Here is a 20,173-nt window from a genome sequence, read left to right on the forward strand (position 1 = left end):
CTAGCAGGTAGTGTAAGAATGTTTTTCAAGTTAATATTATGGTGGGATAGAATTTTTCATTGTTTAATATGTTAATCTTTTTTTCTTTACTTTTCTCTTTATAATTATTCAGCAGCTGTCACTGATGTGATTTTTTTCTGTTAGATTTAAAAGCAGTAGCTATCCCATAGTTGGTGTAGTTTACTTCAGACACTTTCCTTGGGTCTATACTTTTTTCTAACATAATCTGTATTAACAATGAGGTTTTATTTTGAAGGTCTTGAGCTGAAGACTTCCAGAACAAGGACAGCCCAACCTCTTCCAAGACCCCTCTCACTGAACAGTGTAGCCTGGAGAGTCTCCACCATTTAATTACCGCTCTTACAATGAAGCCTGATTTAAATCTTCTTTTAATAATTTTAACTACTGTTGAGGTCACTCTCCCTGTGGAATACTGTCCGACGCATTGCCTGTGTGACTCGGACATATACAGTGTATCATGTTTTGGAGCTAAGTACATGCCTGTTTTCCATTCTAGCACAAGGGAGGTGTAAGTAACATCATTTTAACACTGAATTCAGCTTGTTACTCTTCCTTGTATCAATACTGAAATGTCACAAAACATTATTTCTGTTTCAGGTGGCTTGTTGGGACAAACCTTCCTTTTATTCCACCGAATGCCTTTGCCAACTTGGCCAACATTTCTCGCATGTAAGATTCTCCTTTTTTGTTTCTAACAAACCATGACTGGCATACAAAAGACAATGTCAATGACCAAGTAAAAATCTAAATATGGCCAAATCTGGCAGAGAAGGTATTCCAAATTCTGACTAAGGCTGCAAAAGTCATGTTTTTTTAATAATAGAATATCTTTTTTTGTCAATCAACTTGACAGATTTGGGACAAAAAAAATACTTTACAGAAACAAAAAGCCTCTCATGTACATTTGCACAGTCTTGCATTGCATTTTCTGTCTGCTTCCAAATAAAATATCTGATTATAATAATCTGACTTGGCAAATATAAATTATATACCTAGTGAAGAGTTCAGTTGCCGTAATATGAAGACCAGCATTTCCTCTACATGAAGTTGTTAAATCACACATGACCAAGATTGTGAAATTCCTGTTATGAGATGGGATTAATAACCTCTGTAATTGTAAATGCTGATTAACCAATCACACTATTGATCGTATCACTCTTCATTATTAGTGTGAATGGTGATTCAGGACTTACACTAAGTCTGTGGTCTCTATAGTTTGGATTCTGACATGTTCTTCTTTTGCTCATTTTATTCCACTTCTACTTCAGCATGCTTTCAGCTATAGGAATGTCATTTGTGCTTGTATTCTGATGGTGATTCTGATTTACTTCTACTTTCCTTACTACTACTGCTTCTGCCTCTGTTGCTTCTGCTACTACAACTCTGCCACTGCTACTGCTACTGCTACTACTAATACTACTACGATTACTGTTACTACTACTATAAGAACTGCTACTACTGATAGTCACTACAACCTTTATTAGTCTTGTTTCTTTTTATCATTATTCTCTGCATTTATTGGCACGCTTCTTCTCCTACATATTGTGTGCTACAGAAACCATTCAACTATCAAAATGTTCAGCTTTTTAAGCTCCTCTTTCTTTCAACTTTTTCAGAAATTCAGCTTTTTCCAAAAAAGATTAACATTGAAGTAAATGGGAAAATCTTCAAATCCTCTTCAAAACTCATTGACTTTCAACCTCTTCTTGTCCCTCATACCTTGAGCTGGAGACACCATTCAAAGTCAGCAGACCTTGAACTATTGGAAATGTATTGAGTTTTTAAAAATCTTGTATGGTTTTGAAATCGTCGCAGTTTAAGTTTTATGGATTTTTAGCTCCTCTTCTGATTTTATAATGGGTGTGTATTGCGTCAGCTAGAGTGCATGATCATCAACTATTCAGCTTGATTTGGATCCCACATCTTTTACTTCACATAGACAATATATGTAGGAAATCTTGTTGACTTTCAGCTGATGGTCTTATTTCCGATGTTGGCCTTACAGTTTTGGATTTAGAAGCCTGAGAGCGACAAGCACTCCAGCAGCTCCCCCATAAGCCGCAATGTAAATTTTGAGCCTAATTTTCTGGAGAAGAGCAGATGCTACCTGTTCTGTTTCTTGCTCTTGTGCCCTCATTTTTCACTTGACAGAAATAAAAATGACATCAGCGAGTTCAGCAATGTCTCCCGTTACTCAGCATATAAATATTTTGGCAATGACCATTACAGTTTTTTTCAAAAATCTCAGGAGTTTGGGAGGCGTTTCAGCTTTTTAACATTTCAACTTCAGAAATTTAGCTTTTCTAAAAAAAAAAAAAATGTAACACTGAAGTAAATAGGAAAATCTTCAAATCCTCTTCAAAACTCATTGACTCTACGCCTCTTCTTGTCCTTCATACTTTGAGCTAGGGTTAGGGTTAGACACCATTCCAACTTTATAATGTATAAATATTTTGGCGATAACCGTTGCAGTTTTTTCAAAAATTGCAGCAGTTTAGGAGGCAATTTTCCATTCATTCCTTATGGGGGCATTTTCAGCTTTGGCTCTGCTCTTGCTGCATCATACGTGCAGCCATTTTAAGCTCTTTCAGCCCTCTTACTCTACAGCTTTTCAGCCTTTTTGTTTTTTTTCACCTTTTTAAGCTCTTTCAGCCCTCTTACGCTACAGCTTTTCAACCTTTTCAGATATTCATCTTTCTGCCTTTTCAACTCCTTTGTTACGGCCTCCAAACAATTAAATGAATTCATCAGTGGCTCAAATTGGAGACCTCAACATAAAAGAAGGACACCAGAAAATAGGACATTTTAACAGGTTTTATTAACCAACTTGGCCACCCACAACACCTTCAAACATTCAACTTCATGTTCAGCAATAAAAAAGTTCAACTTTTTAAACGCTTTCAGCCCTCTTCAGCTTTTCTACCTTATCAGCTTTATAAAATATTCATCTTTTTGCCTTTCCAGCTCCTTAAAACATTTAGCTTTATGTTCAGCTAGAGAAAGTGTTCAGCTATCAAAACATTCAACTTTTTATGCTCTCACAGCCCTCTTGCTCTTCTGCCTTTACAGATAATCATCTTTCTGCCTTTTCAGCTCCTTCAAACATCCAGCTTCATGTTCAGCTTCCAAAATGTTCAACTTTTTCACCCTTTTCAGCTTTTTTAATGTTCAGCTTTCAAGACTTTTCAGCCTTTTCAGATATTCATCTAAATGGTAAAATCTTCAAATCCTCTTCAAAACTCATCGATTTTCAACCTCTTCTTGTCCCTCATACTTTGAGCTAGAGACACCATTCCAACTTTAAAAGAGTGACAAGACCTTGAACTATTTGGACTTGTATAAAGAAATGACATGACCAAGTCCAGCCATGTCTTACTCAATGCATAAATATCCTGGCGAAAACCATGACACTTTTCCCAATAATCGCAAGAGTTTGGGTCGCCTTTTCCCAATGATTCTTATGGGACATTTTCATCTTTGGCTCTGCTACTGCTCCAGCATATGTGCAGCCAGAGAAACTGTTCACCTTTTTAAGCTCTTTCAGCCCTCTTACGTTTCAGCTTTTTGGCCTTTCCAGCTTTTTAAAATGTTCATCCTTCTGCCTTTTCAGCTTTTACATACATTCCGCTTTATATTTAGCTAGAGAAACTGTTCAGCTATCATTATGTTCAACTTTTTCGGCTTTTCAACTTTTTCAGCATTTTGGCAGTACATTCAGCAGATTTCGTTTCAGCCTTTAGCATTCACACTATCTTTGCAGGAAATTTTTCTAGTTATTCAAGATTCTGTACATTTTTTGGCACCTATCTCCTCCTACATACGTTGTTCCATGGAAACCATTCAAATATCAAAATGTTCAGCTTTTTAAGGACATGATGGCTATTACTTTTGGCTTTTCTATCCATTATACTTTTGGAAATATTCATTTTTTTCTGCAAAATTTTCCCCATTCATCCTTGTGCTTTTTCAGCTTTTTAACTTTTCAACTTTTTCAAAAATTCAGCTTCTTCAAAAATAATGTAACATTGATGCAAATGGGACTTGACTATTGGACTCGTATTCAGTTTTTAAAAATCTTTTACGGTTTTGAAATAATCACAGTTTTAGTTTGAAGGATTTTTAGCCCGTCTTCTAAGTTTATAATGGGTGTGTATTGCGTCAGCAAGAGTGCGTGACATCATCGCTAGAGTGGAGAGCAGCTGGCAAAAGTGGAAAAAAAATTATCTTCAGCCTTATTTTGATCCCAAACCTTTCTCTGGACATAGACAATATATGCATAGAAATGTGGGAAATCTTGTTGGCATTCAGCAGATGGTCTTATTTCAGATGTAGGACTTACACTTTTGGATGTGGAAGCCCAAGAGCTACAGGAACTTGAGCATCACCCCCATAAGCCGCAATGTTAATTTTGAGCCTACATTTCTGGAGAGCAGACAGTACTCTCGCTTTCCTGCCCTCATTTTACACTCTCCAGAAAAAAAACAACATGACCAAGTTCAGCAATGTCTCCTCTCACTCACTTTGGCCATAACCATTACAGATTTTTTTTAAATCACAGGGGTTTGGGAGGTGTTTTCCTATTCATTCTTATAGGGACATTTTCATCTTTGTCTCTGCTACTTCTCAAGCATGTGTAGTTGAGGAGTGCGTGTGTAGTGCGATGTGTATGTGACATCATCGCTAGAGTGGAGAGCAGCTGGAACACTGGAGAAAGAATTCTCTTCAGCTGGATTTGGATCCCACATCTTTTACTTTACATCATGGATGGGGAACCTCCCGCCTCCATACCGTGTACAGCCCGCAAGACCATTTGGTCCGGCCGTGAGGCAATCCATAAGTACACCCACAAAAAATTAATTCAGGAAAAAATATTTCAAATGTGCAATTAAATGCTCCTGGGGCTGGTGTCTGTCTTTCCGCACCATGATCAAGGTCACTGAACACAACATCAGTGTGAGTGTCATTGCGCGTCATCGCGTTGTGTCATCAGTGATTGACAGGTGACAACTATGAGAGGAGACAAGCGGTATCTAAAATGGAACACGGCTAACACTGCTAAAAAAAAAGAAAAGTGGATGCGGAGTGTCGGTCTTTCCAGGACAAATGGACTAATGACTTCTTCTTTGTAGAAGTGAGAGGCAAGCCCGTGTGTCTGGTGTGTGGGGACGCGCTGGCTGTAATGAAAAAAGCAAACCTGGAGTGTCATTATAGCGCAAAACACACTAAAATGGATGCCTTGAATGGACAAGCGCGGGTGGATAAAGTTGTTCTTTGTATGCCATGATCCTGCGTGTGCAAACATTGAATCCTGTTTAAATAAATCAAGTCAATACAGCAGCCTCTATTTGATTCAGATCACTTATTTGTCCCAGAGGGGCAATTGCAGACGCACTAAGAGTAGTACAATTAACAAGAAGTTAATGTTGGACTTTTCAAATGACAGTATTTTTTAATATCACATCAGAATGCTCTGAAATGATTTGAGGTACATAATAAGGTTGTTCAGTATCAATCTGAGGTTAAATTGTTCAGTGGAAACAGGGTGTTTTTTTTCAATAGCTGACTGAATTCAAGGGTTATACAACTCAGCGCTGTCATTTTGAGTGATTTAAAGCAGATATGACATTTTAGAAGGCTGATTTTTTTACATTTGATTTTTTATTTCATGAATTGAGGTACATTGAGGTTATCTACTGCTTAATCTACTAAACATCAGTGAATATAAAATCAACAGGAGCAGATTATTGAAAAACTAACTAAAATAAGTTAAAAAGAAAAAAAAAAAAAAAGAAAAGGGGCTGTGAAAAAATCGTGAGTCTCTTACCTTGAAAAAAAAAAAAAATCATGGACCCTGATGGATAGTATGAAAATTGAAATGGCCCTCGATAGGAAAAAGGTTCTCCACCCCTGCTTTACATAGACAGTGCAGCCATTTTAAGCTCTTTCTGCCCTCTTACTCTACAACTTTTTGGCCTCATCAGTCTTTTTTCACTTTTCTAAGCTCTTTCAGCCCTCTTGCTCTACAGTTTTTTAGCCTTTTCAGATACTCATCTTTCTGCCTTTTCAACTCCTTCATACATTCAACTTTGTGTTCAGCAATTAAAATGGTCAAATTGTTCAACTCTCTTAGCCCTCGTCTGCCCTTTCAACTTTTTAAATGATTCATCTCTCTGCCTTTTCAATCCTTCAAACATTCCGCCTCATGTTTAGCTATGAAAATGTTCAACTTTTTAAACTCTTTCAGCCCTTTTCAGCTTTTCTGTCTTTTCATCTTTTAAAAATATTCATCTTTCTGCCTTTTCAGCTCTTTATACATTCAGCTTTATGTTCAGCTACAGAAACTGTTCAGCTATCAATATGTTCAACTTCTTAAGCTTTATCAGCCTTCAGCTTTGCAACTTTTTCAGCTTTTCGGCAGTACATTCAGCAGATTTTCGAAACCACTTCAGCCTTAAGCATTCACACTGTATTTTCGCGGGAAATGTTAACGAAATGTTATATGTTCTGGGTCAGAAAATTTGGCCCTTAACTCCTTCAACATTTTCCAACGGATTCACTCCATTCAAACACAGAATATTCATCTCAATTGGGAATCGACCGCTCCTATTTTTCTAATTAATATCATTCATAATTTCAGAGATATGACGTTTTTCAGCGTTTTTTCCCCATTCAAGCAGATGATGGAATCTTCAGAAATCCTCAATTTTCCCACTTTTTTAAGCACATTCACAGCTGATCTAGTCATTCATACTTCCAGATAGAAACTCCATTCGAACTTTTAAACGTTCAAAAGATTAGGACTTTCTCACCTGAATTCAACTTTTTCATAGCATTCATACTTTTTACACGATTGCACTTCAAACATTGGTAGCTTTTCAGGCACTTTGAGATTTTTGTATTGGTGTGTATGGGGTGGAATGCTGACAGCACACATGTACACACACACGTACACACATACAGCCACAAGTGTGCACTCACATGCACATAAGCACAAACACACACAGTATATTTGTATTATATTTTCAATCAAGCCAGGAACTCCCTTCAAATATTGAAATGTTCCTAATCATCGATATGTTGAGATTTATTGCATTTCTCAGTCCGATTCAGAGTATTTGATTCATTTTTACTGTAACATCTCTTCATACTAGATCAGCTGCTTTTCAACACAAAGTCAAGCAAGTGTTGCAGTTTGGCTCAAAGCTTAATTTCTATTTTTAATGCTTCATTCTCACCAAACTATTACGAAGCTTCATTCTCTTCAGATAAGACTTCAAATAAATTAAAGCCAACAATTCAGTTTGGCCTTAGTTTTTCAACAAATCCTACATTATTTTACAGTTTTTTATATATTCTTATTCTATACATTGTTTTAATATGTTCTTCAGAACTTGCCTTCTTCACTGACAGGTTTTAAAAGAATTGCCTGGACATTTTTTTTGCCTTAGCTATTTTCAACAGTAGCAATAGTATGGTGTGAGCAACACAATACGGACACAGAGACAAAACTAATTCCCAATGTCAGTATTAGACCTGTAAGGAATATATGTTTTCTGTATATATTTATTCAGTGTAAGTTGTCATTCTCTATTGTAGAACCTGCATTTTGATCTTCTCCTCAACTCATAAATTCGTAAACTTGAAATATCTTCTTTAAGTGTTAAAACATGCAGTCCATATTTTTGCTCTTGTTTGAGGCTTTGCTCATTTTTAACCAGAAAGCTTTATTCTCAAAGCAGACATGCAGTTTTTATTGAACAAATTATACAGTTGCGAGGCTCTATAGAGGACCCTGAGAATACTTCAGTTTTTTAGATCCCAAGGCGTTCCCAGGCCAGCCAAATGACATAGTCACTCCAGCGTGTCCTGGGGGCATCCGATATAGATGCTTGAGCCACCCCAGCTGGCTCCTCTCGATGTGGAGGAGCAGCGGCTCTACTCCGAGCTCTTCTCGGGTGACAGAGCTCCTCACCCTATCTCTAAGGGAGCGCCCCGCCACCCTGCGGAGGAAACTCCACTTGTATCCAGGATCTTATTCTTTCGGTCATGACCCAAAGTTCATGACCATAGGTGAGGGTAGGAATGTAGATTGACCGGTAAATCGAGAGCTTCACCTTTCAACTCAGCTCTCTCTTCACCACAACAGTCCGATACAGCGACTGCATTACTGCGGCTGCTGCACCGATCCACCTGTCAATCTCACGCTCCATCCTTCCCTCACTCATGAACAAGACCCCAAGATACTTGAACTCCTCCACTTGAAGCAAGAACTCTCCCCCAACCCGAAGGGAGCAAGCCACCTTTTTCTGGTCGAGAACCATGGCCTCAGACTTGGAGGTGCTGATTTTCATCCCAGCTGCTTCACACTCGGCTGCAAACCGCCCCAGAACATTCTGGAGGTCCTGGCTCGCTGGAGCCAACAAGACAACATTGTTCGCAAAAAGCAGAGATGAAATCCAGTGGCTCCCGAACCAGACCCCCTCCAGCCCCTGACTGCGCCTAGAAATTCTGTCCATAAAAATAATGAACAGAACCGGTGACAAAGGGCAGCCCTGCCGGAGTCCAACATGCACCAGGAACAGGTCTGACTTACTGCCGGCAATTCGAACCAGACTCCTGCTCCGGTCGTACAGGGACCGTACAGCCCTTAGCAGAGGGGCTCCGACCCCATACTCCCGGAGCACCTCCCACAGAATGCTGCGAGGGACATGGTCAAATGCCTTCTCCAAGTCCACAAAACACATGTGGACTGGTTGGGCAAGCTCCCATGAACCCTCGAGCACCCTGCGGAGGGTATAGAGCTGGTCCAGTGTTCCACAGCCAGGACAAAAACCGCATTGTTCCTCCTGAATCTGAGGTTCGACTATTAGCCGAATTCTCTTCTCCAGTACCCTGGAGTAGACTTTCCCAGGGAAGCTGAGGAGTGTGATCCCCCAATAGTTGGAACACACCCTCTGGTACCCCTTTTTGAATAGAGGGACCACCACCCCGGTCTGCCAGTCCAGAGGCACTGTCCCCGACCGCCATGCAATGCTTCAGAGACATGTCAGCCAAGACAGCCCTTCAACATCCAGACACTTGAGGTACTCAGGGCGGATCTCATCCACCCCCGGTGCCCCACCGAGGAGCTTCCCAACTACCTCAGTGGCTTCAGCTTGGGTGATGAACGAATCCACCTCTGAGTCCCCAGCCCCTGCTTCCTCTATGGAAGATGAGTCAGTGGAATTGAGGAGATCCTCGAAATATTCCTTCCACCGCCCGACAATATCACGCTTGGCATACCGGGACCCGTCAGCTGCCTCAGGAGTCCCCCGAGCCAACCATGCTCGATAGGACTCTTTCGTCTTCTTGACAGCATCCCTTACTTCCGGTGACCACCACCGGGTTCGGAGAATAACAAAGTGTCAAACACAATGTCATTAACTCACAAACACATCAGTAATTAACTACAAAAAAAACACATTTGCAGCATTTTACTCTGTATATGTTCCTTACCATTAAGCACATAATATGGATTATTGTTATGCTTAAAAGACATCAGAAATCTCAGCATGTACACACACAACAATCTAGCAAACATATTTCCAAATTCAAGAGCATAGATAATCATTTCATACCCCGAATGGGGAAATATCAATAAAGATCCTTGGACATAACTGGCAGCTTCACTGAAAATGAAGCATAATGGCTGAGAGCTCTCCCTTCCCGCCTTCCCTGTAGGCATGACTAATCAATCACTATTGTCTCTCATAAGGCGCAGTAGATAGATCACAGATTAGCTCATCTGACAGGTAAGTATATTTGCAATCCTTGTAAATACGTTTGTCACTTTTTTTTTTTTTTTACCTCTTTCACCGGACTTAAATGTTTCAGTCTCTTTTGCAATTTTAACCTCCTTCTCATGAATTTTAAGTTATGACTTATGAAAGTACTTTTTTAGCTGAACTTTAAATCAATGACTTCTTTCATCACTGTATCTGTTATTAATGACTGATTTTATTGACTGTTTTCAAACTGATTTTAATGACCATTCACTTATGAGCTTACATACAATCAGTTTATCACATCCTCCACAACAAAATTTGATGCAATCCTGACATCATAACCTTCATGAATTAAAAGCTCTCATTTGGCTATGTACTAGTTCTCTTAAAGGTCCCATATGATACTGTTTACCATCAAGTTCACACAGCTGTCAGAGGTCCAACAGCTCTGTATTCGATATGCATTGCCCCAAACTAATCCGTGGTCCTGAATTTCAGGTGTCTAAAAGTTGCTCTACAGAGCTCTATTCAGAGCAGTCTGTTTCTGTGCCTGCACCTTTAAATGCCAATGAGCTCCGTCTGTCAAGGCCTACTTGGAGAGCCCTGCCTGCTACCTCACTCTCAGGGAGGGGAAGCCCCTTGCGTTAACAGTAGCATGCGCTAATGTTTACAGTGGATGTATATATGTATCGCTATGGCTCACGGAGATTTTTTTGTTCAACCATATCAGTTTGACCCAGAATGGAACCCAGAAGGAGAGGCTCCTGAAGAAATACAGACTCTGCTGCTGCAGCAGGACGTTTCAGAATGGTTAGTGTGTCTGTATAATGTTAGTTTGTTCATATGTGTTGTTACATTTACTACCATGAAGCTAATGGCTAACAGCTAGCGAAAGTTGCGTTTGTCTCCAACTCAGTCTCCAAACTCTTGGACACTGTTCGCATCGTCTCTGTCTCCAGTCTGCACATGTTTCTAGACTTTTTACTGTGACAACCAAGCTCCATCATAATATTATTAACATTAAACTCGCTTCAAATGCCATTGCATAGCGGACCAAAGCAGAGCTAACTAGTTAGCCGATTTCCAGCTGACTTCACCAGACCCCCCTCTCGGATATCTCCTATCACCACGCATAGGAGGTCGGCCCAAGATAATGACTCCTTTCGTTACGTAACGAAAGGAGCAGATTCTGAACAGCCTGTAGGAGTGCCAGGTTACTAGTGGGTGGGCTGCAGAGACCATGCAGGAATCGCTTGTTTTCCTCATTCTGGGAGTTGGCAGGCTCAGGGAGGACCAGCTTATACATGTAGAGACGAGAGAAAACGTGTTTTTTAACATATGGGACCTTCAACTGTACCTTGGAGTTGATAGCCATGTAGTGACTGTTTTTGGTGGTACTGTCCATACATATCTCTCTTAATTTAAGCAGTCTTGCTAACAGCCCAAATGTGTTTTACACCTAGTATCCTTGCATGAGTATAGGTTGGTAAACTTGGAATGGATTTGTCTGACTGAACTCCTCAATATTATATATGGGCTGGCACTGGAACAGCATTTCATTTGCTGTAGCATGCTGGGGTCCCAAGTTAGTCATAAGTAAACATTTTAGGGGCCCGTCTCTCTCTTCTTGGTAAGTCTGTCATTTTCAGATGGGTTTGGAGGCAGGATTACAGGAACCCTCATTCTGTGCTTCTTTAACTGGTTGAACCTAGATCACAACCTCCTGCGGTATGTACGCAATGTGCCATGTCAACCATGGGTACTTGAGGCTGTACAACTGGATTGTGGTAGTACCTACATTCATTGAGCAACATGCTGTGTCTTGTTCACTGTTTTCCTGTGAAGAATGCCATGTCCCAATGGCTTGTTGCATTTCAGTTTGCATTGCATTACAGTACCAATGTTCTTGTCATCTTGCTGTGCTTGTCATCCGAGAATGGATTTTGCATTTCCTCCCTCAGAGCTGTACATCGGAGAGGAGCAAAGCACTGGACAACCCGAGGTGAGCTGGAGTATTGAGTCTCAAGAGCTTATGTTGTCACTGCCACACAATCTGGTGCCAGTTCTTCAGTACACTGTCTCATCAACTCCTCATTTTCCACAAGCATTTGTGACTGTAGGCATCCACATCTTCTTTGCCTGGATGATATCAGATAGTAAAATGAAATCAATTTCAGCAACCCATCTGCATCCAGTTGCATTGAGCTTGGCCAGTTTTCTTGAGTGGATATGGTAATTCTGTTCAATGCCAGTCAGGGTTCAGGAGCCATAGGCTATCACACTGAGTTTGTCTCCTTGTTGTTGCTATAGAACAGCCCTGAGACCTTGGTTTGAGGCTTCTTCATGGTGGATGAACGGCTCTGAAAAATTTGAAAGAACCCAAGTCCTGGTGACTCAACCAGACATCCTATTAGCCAATCCAGGATGCGATGATGTTCCTCATTTCACTTAATCGTTTTTTGCATGCTACAGATGATTCATGAATATTAAATTCAATATTTAACATACTTACTACCTCTTATTTTATAGCAACATTTTATCGTCTGTAGTATTTCATTGTTTCTATATTTGCCCCTTGCATTTTGATTGTATTTATATTACACACTACTTATACTAATGTACTATAATAACCTAATTTCCCCTCTGGGATTAATAAAGCTATCTATCTATCTATCTATCTATCTATCTATCTATCTATCTATCTATCTATCTATCTATCTATCTATCAAAAAACCACCGGATAGATAGATAGATATATCTATCTATCCGGTGGTTTTTGGCAGCCTGTTTTAATTATAGTTTTAGTCTAGTCTTTGTGTAAAACTGTCATTTTAGTTTTTATTAGTTTTAGTCACGTTTATACTCTTTTTAGTCTAGTCAAGTTTCAGTCCACTAAAAGTCTGAGCATTTTAGTCTTATTTTAGACAGAATTATCCATGACTATTTCCGTCTAGTTTTAGTCAACGAAAACTGATGACATTTTAGTCTAGTTTTAGTCAATGAAAATTGTACTTAAGACTCTTTTTAATAATGCAGTTTCTATCTGTGTGCTTGTCTTGCATTTGCTATGTTGTACCCTTCTCCCCTCATAGGCCAATGTCATTTGGTAACAGCAGACAAACACACAAACAAACACACCTCATGTTATTATTCATTATTCGTTTTTCTATTTATTTTCTTTTTTGCTTGTATTTTTATGTATTTCTTGTTTTTTCACACACACACAGACACACACACGGCTGGCCGACTGTTAGGTTCATGGAGAATTGTCCGTCCTCCTGTCCGTCCTACCGACTCTTCCTCACATTTCTGTCCTAAACACAGTCACCGGCAGAAAAAACGTTAACTCGCCGAGCGTTCGTGGTGAAAATAAATCAGCCCTCCAGACCAAGACTTCAGTGAACTTTCCCCCAGAAATCAGCCTCCGTCCCACGAGTGAGTCAGACAGCATCCAGTTTACTGATGACGATCATGTAATTAGATAATTTAGAGCGAAAAACGTAACTGTGTCACTTTTCACTTTTGTCTGTCGGACACCTGAGGGAACACTGAACCCGAGCTGGCCAGCCATCGGTCCCTTTCTTTGTGCCAGACTTAACTCTGTGTCTTGAGTTATCGTTAACGTTAAGCCACTGACGAAATAACGTTAATACATTTCGTCTCATCTCGTTTTGGTCAACGAAAATAAAGAGATACTTTAGCAGAGTTTTTATTTTGTAAACCACATTTAGTCCCGTTTTTATTCGTCAACAATATTGCATCATATATTTGATTATAGTTTTCATCACATGACCACCATTTACATTGCGTCTCACCTCATTTCCATCACGTGATAAAGGTTCGTTGACGACAATATTTAGTGATAATTTTCGTTGACGAAAGCAACACTACATGCTACAGGATCCATATCCTTTTAGGTTCTCAATACATACAATACATAAAATTTGGAAAAAGAAAGACATTGATAGCGAAGCATGTCCTGTACCACTGCTCTCTCAGACCTACTGAGATGACTCAAGTTGATTGATAGGTTCCAATCAGTAACTTGCTCACTCTCTTCACTCGGTTCACAGACACTTGAGGGGGACGATCAGATTTCTCTAGAACAGTAGCTGCATACACAGCCTGAGCCTGCTGCAATGTGCCCACTACAGTTCTTCCTGACAGCTCTATATCGTGATCATTTAGGTTTTGCACATAAAGAACAATGTAAAGTGAAATTCTTGCAGAACTCAAGACCCTCAGAAGAGAGGTATAGTGTCTTTCTTGGGTGCCTGTGTCTGTACCTTACAGTCAATTTGAACAATTTGAAGGTATGTATGTTGTCGCAGTGACTTTCTTTTTTGTGGTTTTCACAACGTAGTCACATGACTGTTCAGTTGTCACCAGGTCAATGAAGGCTGTAATCTCTTTCTTTGTCAAGGCTGGGGAATGGTGCTCTTAATCCCCCATGCAACTGATCTTCCCTTGTTGCCTCCCACTGTTCTGTAATGTTGGTTTTAACTATTTGCTCTATGACATTATAGCCTAAGATGGGCTTTGAAAGGCTTCTGCCTTTCATCACTGGCATGGGGACAACAAGTTCTTTGGGGTCAGCTCCCCCTGCAGCTAAACCGAAAGTGACTTCAATTATTTGAATGTCCAATCAATGACTCAATTAATTATTTGAATGACCTTTTACTGTCCTATTGTCAGACTTGGACAGGAAAGAGGACTCAGATGCAGTATTGGCAGAAGTAATGTCAAGTTTTATTAATCTGTTTTTGCAACTCTTCAGAATGAATGATAACAGAACAGCTATGAAAATCTGGAAGACGTACAAGACAAACAACATGAAACACAGAATAACACAAAACTCTCCCGCAGGAGGAAAACCTACTCTATTCTTGAAATGTAGTAAAAGTATCAAAATTACAAAACAAAATCACTCCGAAGAGGAAGCGCAAGGGCTATGAAAAATATCTACTCTTTCTTATCAAACTTATCAACAAAGAAATCGCTCACAAGGAGGAGAAAAGAAAAGCTATGAAATCTCAAAATGCAAAACACAAAACCTCAAAATCTCAAACTCAAAATCACGCTTCTCAAGAGGACAAAATTCAGATAAATAAAACAAGAACAATACTTATCAGGACTAGGAACAAGACTGTGGATCAGGGCTTCGGTACACGACATGGAAGACGAAATACTTTGGCGATGCAGACAGGGGAAGACAAAGACTTTATACACATGGGGGAAGGGAACACAGGTGAAAAAAATCAAGGATTAGGGATGACATCAGACCAGGGACACAAGAGGAAGGGCAAGTGACCTGAAACGAGAGGAGAGTTACTTTCAAAATAAAACATGAAATTCACGAGACAGATCCCAAGACAAGACAACCTCACTGCGATGTGACACCTATGAGCTTATATAAAATCAGTCTGCAAGGAACCTGCAGCAGCTTTCAGCAAGCAACTTCTAAAAGAATTGCACATTGTAGATCTTTTTCTTCCTTGGACATTTAGCAAATGTAGCATATGAAATGTATGAAAATGTAATACTCTTCTACTTCTAAAAAGTGTTTACAATTTTACTTACTCACAGTTTTGCTCCCTTATCTACCTCATATAACAAATAAATTTGCTAATGTAGATCATTTTGAGGAGGTGATGCCACATTAAAAACACATTTCTTTTGTTTGTGTGTCTTTTCAGATACATCTCTGATGATGATACTTTAAAATATCTTGAGAGGCATTCTTTCCACAACCTGTCCAGTGTCACACACATGTAAGTAAACTTAAACCAACTTCACTGTGATTAGAATGAATCCCATGTATGCTGCCATGAATACGCATTGTAGTCTTAGTGTTGTCATGCTACCTCTGTCCTTCAGCAGCAGTAGTAATGTCTCCTCCACCTTGCTAAGTACTGGCCACAAGATAAAATAACATTAATAACCGAAGTGACAAACCTTTCTCTCTGTGATATACTGCTCAATACAAGTAGAACATTTTACATTAGGTAACCAGTAAGAACATTTTATGAAGATTGCAACTACAGAGAATTAAAATACTCTGATTGTTTTCCTGCAAGAAATGTGTGTGTGTGTGTGTGTGTGTGTGTGTGTGTGTGTGTGTGTGTGTGTGTGTGTGTGTGTGTGTGTGTGTGTGTGCTTTCAATAGACAACTTTCTGGTCTCAAAACACTGTCATACATTGACCAAGAGGCATTTAAGGATCTACATAATTTGAAGTACCTGTAAGTTAAATTTAATTTGATCATAGTTTAACTACCAGACCATAAATAGTAGCTGACATGTGTGCTGCAATGCTGACTGAGATTTGCTTCAATACAGTGGGATAACCAACACAGGTCTCACCTCCTTTCCTGGGCTTCAAAATATTCAGTCGAACCAAGAGGATTTTATTTTGTATGTCTAATTCAATTATGCCAAAATGGAATGCTTACTGGTTGCTATACTGTATGAATTTTAATAATTTTATTCATTCCTTTTTTGACAGGGAGATAGTAGAGAATCTCTTCATACAAGTAATACCTGCTAATTCTTTCACTGGTGTATCTGAGAATTCACTGACCATGTAAGTAACAATTAGTTAAACAATGGCTCAAATGTAATTTTCAGGCTCAGACTCACTGATTCATGATGTGATTTTGATATTTGTCAATTTCCCTTACAGCTTTACACTGGTGTGAATTGATTGCTCTTTATAATTTAGAAGCCAGTGTTAAATTAACTCTGCTTTCTCTGGTAGTCTTTAATAATAGTGTACTATACTTTTGTTCTGACGGCACCCCATTCCAAAACCTCAGCAATTCAAAAAATGTGAAAGGGGAGCACATCATGGACCACAAAATGTTGTTTTCTCTTTTGTTTATATGTGGAAGTTAGTACACAGCTGAAAGTTGGACCAAATTATTTAAGAAGTGATCAACTGTCTTATACCATGGTTCAAAATACAGGGTCCAACAACAAGTATTTTGTTGAATCTAAATAAAATCCTATAATATACATGTCATATATACATTATTCGCGAGACACTGCTATAATTGATTCATTCATAAAAGACAATAAAAGAACAAAGATTACAAACGGTCTTGGCTTAAAAAGTGCCTTAAATTGAAGTCATCTTGCCATTTGGATTTACATTTGATTGTAAATATACAAAACACTTCTCTCTGGGCCAGATTCATTAAATCATCGCCTTCTCTAGGTATTTTGACATTTTAAATCCCACAAATTTTAATGAAGAGGGTCAATCATGATTTGCTTTATAAAGGTCTGAGCAGTTGTTTTTAAGCCTGAAAGAACTGACCAACTAGAATATTACTTTAAGATGCTTTGGATGATTACTAGCAGAATGCAATATTGAATTACATTACATATCCTTTCAGTAGGTACAGTAAAAGTGTGAGTGGCTCCAGTTTCCAGTTAAGACTGATGATGACTTTAGCTTCAACACAACTTCAACAAGCTAGGTCATGTTTACTGCATAGTCTTAGTTAATCAGTTGCAGGATACAAGGCAATTTATGTGTCATTTTAAAACACAGGGTTGCATAATAAAATTAGCTGTGAAAACTCCTTAATGCTACACAAATAACAGAACATACAGTATACAAAGTTATTTATATTCAAATATAGACGGAGTGCATCTTTTGAATCTGAGTCAGAGTGTATTGTATGTAAACAAAAGCAATATGATGGTGATTATAATGTGTTCGACATCTCAAACACAATTTGCCGTCAAGTTCAACAGCTTGATCCAAGATGTTGTGGGGGAGACAGGACTCTGTGGTCAGACAGTCTCAGATTTCTTTTTTTCTTTTGCCAGACTGAGACCCATTTTGTCCATATCTCTTTCCTGCAACAAGAAGCAACCTTAAACAAAGCTGGATTTAGATGGCTATTCTGTCCTGGCTAACACATGAGCTGTATTTGTAGACAGATAGTTAACAAGAAAGACCCTGTAGGCTTGACTGAAATTAAATATATGCAACAACACTGTCACACTTCTTCCTTTTCAGGTTACAAATGAGGTAAATACAACACAATATTAAATAAGGCATATGTACATCTTTTTTCACAGTAAAGTCCTCTCACAGGTAAGTAAACTCAACAAATGGCAAGAACCCATGCAGTGGTTTACACACACAAATGAAGACCAACAATGAATTTAATCAGCTTATGCTAACAGCTAGTGTCCCGATTAGCTTTAGCATTGTTAGCAGGGTTACACAACTCAAATTAAAAAGGTTTTCAATACCACTCCGAATACAGAATGTTATTAAATTATGACGTAATTATATAAACTAAGAGCAAACATACTCACTGATGGATCCACTCCAAGGATCAGACAACAACACCTCTATGGTGGAGCACAGCCTGCGCATGTATTTTGTAAGTCAGCTCTTGAAGGTGTAACACTGCCATATCAGTAGAGGAGACATTACCCAGAAACCTTAACTTTCCGACCAAGAGACCACTCATTACGTTTTGCTTGAATGTCTTTTATCAAAATAATGTCACCCTCCTGGAGGTCAGGCTTCTTCGTGGTCCATTTCCGCCGTGGCTGAAGAGTTGCCAGGTACTCCAGTCTCTACCTTTTCCAGAAGGAGTATGCCAAGCTCTGAACCTGGCACCACTGCACCTTACATAGGTGGTCCATCTCAAAGTTTCCTGGGGGTGCAGGATTAATACTTGCCTTCTGGGTTAAGAGAGTGGCAGGTAAGAGCATTTCAGGTATCTTGGTGTCATCTGAGATCGGGACTAGCGGTCTAGAGTTCATGATGGCCATCAATGTTGTTAGGACTTCGTGGGTCAGTCTGGTAGCTCCATCTTTCACCAGCAGTGCATCCAGGACCCATCTTGCCACCCTTATCAACCTCTCCCAAGCTCCTCCCATGTGCAATGGGGTGCATTTAAGGTCCATGTGCATCCCTGCTCTTTCAGGTATTTCTTGATCTCAGGGTCATCTGTGTTAACCTGCAGCTCTCTGCAAGCACCGATGAAATTCATCCCTCTATCAGACCTGAGGTGTCTGACAGGTCCCCCTATGGAGAGAAAGCACCTGAAGGCTTTGATGAAGCTCAAGGTCAACATCGATTCAATAACTTCCAAGTGAATGGCTCTTGTACTTAGGCAGGCAAAAATGACAGCCCATCTTCTGCTCTCAAAAGCTCCACCTCGCATCCACCAAGTTGTGACATTCCATGTACCGAAAACATCATGTCTTACATGGGTAAAAGGTGGGTCTGTAGTCAATCTATCTGTGGGTAAATCAGACATTTTTTTAACCCGAATCTTGCCCCTCAACTTCTTACAGATGTCACATTTGAATATGATGCTGGAGATGAGCAGTGGCAGAGCCAGGACCTTTTCTGTGGGGTGGCCAGGATGGTTATGTGATCATTCTGGGGTGGCAATGTGGAAAAGATCAAATGATATTCAGTGTATCTAACTTTTTTCTTATTCTTGCAAGTAACAAAGATGTACACACACATGAATATTGGCCAGCAAAATGGGCCAACATCAAGATCTAACAAGGAACAAATTGAGATTTGATTCCAGTCGTAGGCATATAAGGTTTAAGGGCTACTGTACACATGCACAAAACAGTTGTATATATGTTGTTTACATTTTGTTGATGGTCTGGAATGCTGTTATAATAAAACTAATAATTATTGGTTCTCCACTTAAAATTACATAAAGAAACATTTGAACTCTGTGAAAAAAAACCTTGACCAGGCTATTTCAGCTGGCACTGAGAAAGAACCCTACAGTATCCCTCAGTCAAAAGTTCAGCCTGCTGTTCATGCTCAGTCACATTTTAACTCTGTGGCAGGTAGAGACACACCAGTCAATCAGATAGCATACATTAGATGTTATGTTACAATCACCTGCACATATCCAATAGTAGAGGTGGGTAAAAATCCCCATCAGTGCATTGCAACATATTTTTTCCCAATTCAGTATCGATTCAGAAAATCCTATGAATCAAGCAGTGGCCCCGACCAACCACTGTGCCTCGCTGGACAACTCTCAGTTCCCGCCTCCAGCAGCTGGAAGCGCCTCACCCACGTCCTCACTTGTGGGTTGGAGGATGACGCACCGCAGAAACACCGTCGGAGCTGGGGAGGCAGGTAGCCAATTTCTGATGCATCGCTCTTTCAGAGACTGTAAACTCCCAGCACAGTCGGTATCACCCTGGCCGCTGCACCGTGCGCCTGCAGGGAGCACTCTCATCCAGGGAGAGAGGGGGGTTAAGACAGGATGTGCGTGCATCTAAAGTGTCCACTAGTGCTGTCGCAGTGTAGGAAAGGCTCCATAGGAAAGGATTAATGTTGATGTATTTCCTTAAAACATGTAAAGAGCCATTCAACCATCA

The 20,173-nt window shown here is 39.7% G+C and overlaps 1 protein-coding gene across 1 annotated transcript in view; it reads left to right on the top strand.

Moving 5' to 3' along the window:
• Positions 1–287: 287 nt before the first annotated feature.
• LOC119029429 (thyrotropin receptor-like) overlaps positions 288–20,173 on the top strand; it is a 33,668-nt gene continuing 13,782 nt past the window's right edge. The window contains exons 1-6 of the mRNA XM_037116240.1: positions 288–529; positions 619–690; positions 15,482–15,556; positions 15,952–16,026; positions 16,124–16,198; positions 16,290–16,367. Coding sequence (XP_036972135.1) covers positions 366–529; positions 619–690; positions 15,482–15,556; positions 15,952–16,026; positions 16,124–16,198; positions 16,290–16,367 — 539 coding nt within the window. The 5' untranslated portion in view covers positions 288–365. The remainder of the gene's footprint in view (positions 530–618; positions 691–15,481; positions 15,557–15,951; positions 16,027–16,123; positions 16,199–16,289; positions 16,368–20,173) is intronic.

The sequence above is a fragment of the Acanthopagrus latus genome, chromosome 12, assembly GCF_904848185.1.
Source record: "Acanthopagrus latus isolate v.2019 chromosome 12, fAcaLat1.1, whole genome shotgun sequence".
NCBI classification, from domain to species: domain Eukaryota; kingdom Metazoa; phylum Chordata; class Actinopteri; order Spariformes; family Sparidae; genus Acanthopagrus; species Acanthopagrus latus.